Source organism: Atta cephalotes (assembly GCF_000143395.1).
Source record: "Atta cephalotes unplaced genomic scaffold scaffold00020, whole genome shotgun sequence".
Lineage (NCBI taxonomy): Eukaryota > Metazoa > Arthropoda > Insecta > Hymenoptera > Formicidae > Atta > Atta cephalotes.
The window spans coordinates 2,235,326-2,241,940 of record NW_012130084.1 but is presented as its reverse complement, the minus strand read 5'-3'; the positions used below and the strand labels follow the sequence as shown (position 1 = coordinate 2,241,940).

The 6,615-nt window shown below is 29.2% G+C and overlaps 3 protein-coding genes across 3 annotated transcripts in view; 2 read left to right on the top strand and 1 right to left on the bottom strand.

The window, feature by feature from the left end:
- LOC105619302 (reticulon-4-interacting protein 1, mitochondrial-like) overlaps positions 1-1,660 on the top strand; it is a 20,391-nt gene extending 18,731 nt beyond the window's left edge. Inside the window, exons 2-6 of the mRNA XM_012200825.1 lie at positions 248-414; positions 514-803; positions 879-1,064; positions 1,174-1,351; positions 1,457-1,660. Coding sequence (XP_012056215.1) covers positions 248-414; positions 514-803; positions 879-1,064; positions 1,174-1,351; positions 1,457-1,660 — 1,025 coding nt within the window. The remainder of the gene's footprint in view (positions 1-247; positions 415-513; positions 804-878; positions 1,065-1,173; positions 1,352-1,456) is intronic.
- A 656-nt stretch (positions 1,661-2,316) lies between these two features.
- LOC105619269 (flap endonuclease 1) lies at positions 2,317-4,174 on the bottom strand. Its single transcript, XM_012200794.1, has 8 exons — positions 4,093-4,174; positions 3,817-3,919; positions 3,515-3,681; positions 3,298-3,407; positions 3,031-3,234; positions 2,739-2,957; positions 2,482-2,667; positions 2,317-2,391 (listed from the first exon to the last, which is right to left on the bottom strand). Exons 1-8 carry the CDS (start codon positions 4,172-4,174, stop codon positions 2,317-2,319), a joined length of 1,146 nt encoding a protein of 381 aa, XP_012056184.1.
- A 610-nt stretch (positions 4,175-4,784) lies between these two features.
- Positions 4,785-6,615, top strand: part of LOC105619301 (probable ATP-dependent RNA helicase DDX27) — a 4,120-nt gene continuing 2,289 nt past the window's right edge. Inside the window, 5 exon segments of the mRNA XM_012200824.1 lie at positions 4,785-4,871; positions 5,543-5,719; positions 5,861-5,951; positions 6,141-6,280; positions 6,374-6,396. Coding sequence (XP_012056214.1) covers positions 4,785-4,871; positions 5,543-5,719; positions 5,861-5,951; positions 6,141-6,280; positions 6,374-6,396 — 518 coding nt within the window.

Sequence of the window (6,615 nt, the reverse complement as noted above, 5' to 3'; positions counted from 1 at the left end):
TGTATACTGTAGTATATATATATATATATATATATATATATATATATATATATATATATATATATATAAAACATCATATTATGATTTTGAATATAGATATAAATATATATAGTTCGGTATTCATAGTTCATTGTTATTTATATAAGATCGTCTTAAATAATATTAAGATGCTAATATGAAGCAGTGATTGGTTTGTTACATGACTTAAGATAATGTCTTAAATATAAAAATCAACTATGAATACCAGCCTTACTATTGCTCCAGGGTGTATTACTGATAGACGATTCCGAAATGCCAACGATTAAAAAATCAAACGAATTGCTTATACAAGTTAAGGCCGCCTCAATTAATGTTATTGATACAAAGATATGCTCTGGTTACTCTAGGATCTATAGAAGATTACTTAACTCAGGAGTAAGTAAAGTTGTCAAGAGCCCACTGATATCTGGTGATCCAAATCATCATTGTAATCAGTATCATTATAATCAGTAATGCATATACCTATGTATTTAGAAACAGAAAGAACTACCTGTAACTTTAGGGAGAGATTGTGCAGGAGTGATAGTTGACATTGGACAAAGCGTTATTAATTTCGATATCGGGGATGAAGTATTTTTAGCCGTTCCATCGTGGGCTTCTGGCACGATGGCGGAATATATAATTGTTCCAGAAACGCAAGTAGCAAAACGGCCTAAATCATGTAACTTCGAAGCCTCTGCCAGCCTGCCGTACAATGGTTGTCTGGCATGGGATGCTTTAGTTAATAGATCTGTTATCAAGGAAGGCAATGCCAAAGGAAAACGGTAATATCTTGATATCATCTTGGCTTTCATATCTAAAATATCAATTATTGTTAGAGAAGAATATTATCGTTATAGAGTTCTCGTTTTCGGTGGAAGTACTCCGATCGGTTGTATCTTGACGCAATTAATTAAATTATGGGGTGGATATGTAGTATCCGCCTGCCGAACGGACGCCGTGCCTGTAATGAAGGCATTAGGTGCCAACGAAGTTATAGTAATAAACGAAACCGACGTCGAGAAAGAATTACAATTGCATGATAAGTACGAAGAAGTTTTCAGAATAAGATTTATAATACAAAAATTATTTTATTAAAATAAAAGAATAAAAAAATATATAGTTTTAATTAGATTGAACTTAATTTCATTATAGATTCGATGCCATTTTTTATACTGATAATCAATCTTTTAAAGAACATATTTTAAAGAAACACTTATTACCTCATGGCTCCTACGTATCAACTGTTCCTGAACAATTGACATCAGACTCGCTGGGATTTATTTGTGGAAGTATATTTGCTGGATGTGTTAGAATAAAATTATTGGTTCAGGTATTTTAATTTTAATTCATGCCAGTTATAATAATAAAAATCATTGTTTATGATATATTACTAACTGATACTTTAAATTGTACTAACTGATACTTTAAATTGTAGTATATGTTCGGATTTAATATGCATCAATGGAAGGAAGGGGCAAAGTTGAATGTCGCATATTTGCGAGCATTATGCGAGCTGACCGATGCTCATCATTTACAAACAGTTGTGGACAGGGTATACGCACCATACAATATTGAGCGAGCGTTGTTCCATGTTTTAGATCCAAATTCTATTGGTAGTACAATTATAACATTTCAATAATGTATCATTGGAAAAAATTCATATTGCGACTATATATAAATATACTGTATATCTTTTGTACATAACAGTGTATAATTTTGATAAGTAATCACTGCCTGTTAATAAATATTTATATCAATTTTGCAAATCAAGAAATAGTAGTTCAAACATACTTGGTGCTAAAATAAAGACTGAGATGATATAATTACATTAACAGATAGAACTTTGTCTTTTTCTAAATTTCTGCCTATTATTATAAAAAATTATTTAGAAATATTAATAAGAAATAAAATATGATGTGAAGATATAAAATATGATATGAAGAAATAAAATATGATAAGAAATAAAATAACATGAAGATGTACAATGACAATAAATAACATGCATGAATCTAATATAGTAATATAAAAATTGTTATAAAAATATATCATGACACATTGTTGAATGCTCGTCACGATGAAATTTATAAAAATATGTATTGTACACGAATATTGTATATTTTACGAAATAAATAGAAAAAAAATCATATCATGTTTACCAACTGAAACTGCAGTGTAGAAATTTATAAAAATAAATATACAACATGTGTGTAGGACATTGTGTTGAGATATATAAGACATAAGTACACTATAATATTAGCATTACTATACATTCTTGTCAAATTTATAAAATTACTCTCACTTTGCTTTACCGCGAAATTTACTGTTACCTGCTGCCTTTGCCTTCTTAGCTGGAAGCTTTTTTTCTTCTGCCTATAAGTGTAAAGAAAATTTATTTATTTTATTTAATTTCAACTTAGAGATATTAAGTAATATTAAAATGGTTTGTTCGAAAAATCTCACCTTTCGCTTTGGAGTCGGAGTTGAGTTCGGTAAAACTTTGAAGAACGAATCCAATCGGCCCTGTGTAGATGTGTTTCGAGCCTTGTGAAGTTTTTTAGCCCCATTTCTAACCCGTTCCTCATTAAACTGCTTGTCACCACATAAAAACTTCACCAGACCCTCTTCATCTGGTTCGGACCATTTTAACTTACAAAAATAAAAAAATATTTAATACATGTAAATTACACAGAGAAAAATTATTCAATGCAAAAAATTACCTGGATGTCATCTGGATTAGACACTTCTGGCTCTTGAAACAATAATCTTGCATCTTTGTAATTCCAATCTTCCGGAATGGGATATTTCTTGACGTCTAGATTTTCAATAATTTTTTCAAGAGATCTATGATTTTTTATCAATTCTATTGCTCTTTTTGGACCAACTCCTTTGATACTGTTTGTATAATCGCAACCCAACATAATACACAGATCGATAAACTGCAAATAATATGTTACTTAATAAGAGAATAAAATTAATAAACCAATTAATAAAAATAATTTAAATGCATACCTCATTATGATTTAGCTCTAAGCCTGCAAGAACTTTATCAAAATGAATCTCTTGTACTGGTAACTTCCTGGCTTCGCTAAAGGTTAAACGTCGAAGTAGCACATTGCATCCAAAAGTGAGTGCGTCCATATCCTCTGTAGCAGTGGCAAAAACTTTACCGGCCTTCACTAAAGCAGCACACTGTGCTTCAGCTTCGCAAGGAGCCTGCATAGAAAACATTCATCGTAGAAATGAATAAAAAAACTATAATTTTAAACAAATACTTACATCAATATAAGGTATACCCATTAACTGAAGTAATTCTTTAGCTTCATCAGCATGAGTTTTTGTAACTTTAACTAATCTCCTATTAAACTTGTCAATAGCTTCCACATTTCCTTTAATAAAATATCTGTTATGAAAATTTGTCATGATCTTCTTATACAGAACATAAATCATTTTTCAAATATTACTACAGTAATAATGAGATATAATTTGTCATTACCATCTTCTTCGGCAGCTTGCAAAAGTTTTTGTGCTTCATCCCTTCTTTCAGCTCTTTTAGCTAATTCTCCACTTTTCAGATTCGGTGGTTTTCCATCAAATACATACACAGGTTTTATTCCTTGCTCTACCATGCGTATGGTACGATAAAATGTACCCATTAAATGGCTTAAAGTTTACATAACCGATTAGTTCTCAATAATCTTTTATAAGTTACCTTCTTGAGATAATTTTTTACAATATTTGATAAAAATTTAGCACAACTTATAGTAAAAGTTTGTTGTACAATTAAGAAAAATATACCTGGTTGTTTCGCCATCTACAGTAGTGAGCTGTGCTCCTTCACTGCGAACAGCTATAAGAAACTGATACAAACACATAGATGCATCAATAGCAATCTTGCGACCTGTAGCCAAAAACAGTTCCAAATAAACATCAATAATATACCAATACGTCAATAACAGAATTGATTATGAGGATTGAGATTATACAATTTTATCTGAGATGTGTAAGAAGATTCGTGGATCATAGGTGATGGTTAAAAACATAAAATTAAACGCAAGATAAACAATAACTTACCAAAATAATGCTTTAATTCTCGCTCTTTGATAGCTTCCGGAGCTACGTCTGCTATTAATTTCGACAAGCCTAAAATACCCATGTCAATAAAATATTTATCATGTACGTAGGAAAACGATAAAACGTCAAGCAAACACACAGATCACAGCAGTGAAGCAGTCACTCTGAGAGAAGCAGCCTCTCTTCCCGCCAATTTTCGCAAAATGAACAGAGCAGAGCACCAAGCTGAAATGTACAATGTTACCACTCATCAAATGGAAGCATAAGTTGGCAATCATGGAAAACTCTGTTTTCATTTTCACACATTCTTCATCTTTTTCTATTTTTCAAACGATGTATAAACGATTGACTTTTATATATTACTTTATTTTTTTATTATTTCTACAAATTATCCTGGCAATTATTCTCATATTTCATGCTTGTTAAGTTATTCCGATATCGTACAAAACAATGGCGTATAGAGTCGAAAATTATTGAAAAAGATTATTGAAAAAGATCACGATGACGCCTATGTACTCACAATACAATCAGCAATTGAGTAATGAACATGTGAGTCTAATATGCATTCACGACGTCCACGTGTTGTCCATGTTAACCTTTGTTAACCACCAAAAAATCCAAAGCACTTCAAAACAAACGCTGGCAAATGCTGTATGTTTCTCTCGCCGGTATTTTAATCTAAGCAATAAGAAATGATGAGCAACTGCGATTTGATAAAAACGATTAAGGATGATCAGGAGGTACCAAATTATTCCGAGAATTCGGATGAGGAAGACGACGTAAGCAGAAATAAAAGCTTGTGTCGAAATAATACAAGCGATTTATTTTAAAAACATTTTATTCCATTAAATCCTCTTTCTCATATTTTTCTGTTAGCGAATTCGATTACTTGCATTATATTAGATTAGTGTTAGTGCTATATTAGATTAGTACTAAAAACTGCTTTATAATATAAATTAGCAAAGTTAAATAACAGCATAGATATAAATATTTTACACAATTAAATATGCAATAATAACAAATATCCAATGGTGATATATGTATTATTGCATTTGTCAAAGATTATATTATGCCACTGTATTTTATTTTATATAAAACAGCACTTAAACTATACTCTTTTCCAATGTAGTGCTAGTGACTGAATTTATCATTTGTGAATAGGTATATCTTGGATATTAATGAATTCGGATACTCTTATTATCCTAGATAATATACATTAAAGATTACTTTGTACATAAATATGTAAATATAGTGACATAAAATACTTTGACAATAAAAATAATATTCTGTTAAATAAACGACAGTATCATTCTTAGGTATTTAATTATTTAAAACATTTATATGCTTTTATTTTACTAATTTTATAATATAGCAGCTTTTAGTACACTAATCTAATATAATACAAATGAGCGAATTCATTATACATTTTCTCCTAAACTCTATTTATCAGTTTCAACCACGAAAGCAGAAGAAAAAAGAGAACAAAGATTTTGACAAGAGTTTCCAATTTACTTCAGCTGAACACAATCTGGATCCTTGGAATGACTTGAATAAGTATATTAAACGCAAACCAAACACAAAATTAGATGATAAGATAAAAAAAGTCAGAAAGGAATATCAAGGGCAAGTAAGTATCACATTGTCTCTATTATTTGTAACTTATAGTAAATTGTACTTTTTTAATGAAATTTTTTTTTAATGAAATTTTTATTGTTAAAATTGCGATAAAGTTATGAACAAAAATTTTTATATTTATTATAATTGCTAGGCTGGAACTGAAGATGACCCTATTAAAATTGAACCAGGAATAGGTCAGGATGATGATGTAATTTCTCTATCTGAAGATGAGCTTAAAAAAGGTAGATGTAATTAATTTTATTTATATTATATAACCAAAACAAATAAATAGAAATTGTGATTTTTATATTTGCATATACATATTATAAGGAATATTACAAACTGATTACATTATATTTGTATTTTATTTATATTTATATTGTCTTAGAAATAATATATAAATATTTATCTCTCTTATTGATTAATTGTAGATATCTTTAAAACTAAAGAAAAGAAAAGCAGAATAAAAAATATGAAAGAAAAGGATGAAGTTATCGATTTTGAGGAATATACAGATTCTCAAACATATACTACATTTTATCAAATGAACTTGTCGAGACCTTTGCTGAAGGTATACAATATTGTAATTACTTAATAAAGTAATAATTAATCTTCTGTCGGCAATGTAAAATTTTCACCCTTTTTCTGCAACCTGAATCTTCAGATGCAGATTTTATATTGGACTGTGTAAAAATCTGAAAAAACTCTTATGTATTATAAAAGCTTTAACAATGAGTTTTTATTTTTTATCATAGAAAATGAATTGTATTTTATTTGTTTTTTTATAAAGTTAAATTTATCTATCAGAATTCTCAAGTTAAACAATTGCTTTTTTAAAAATCCAATGTTGTTGGCGGAAAGTTAAGATGATATATATATATATATATATATATATATATATATATA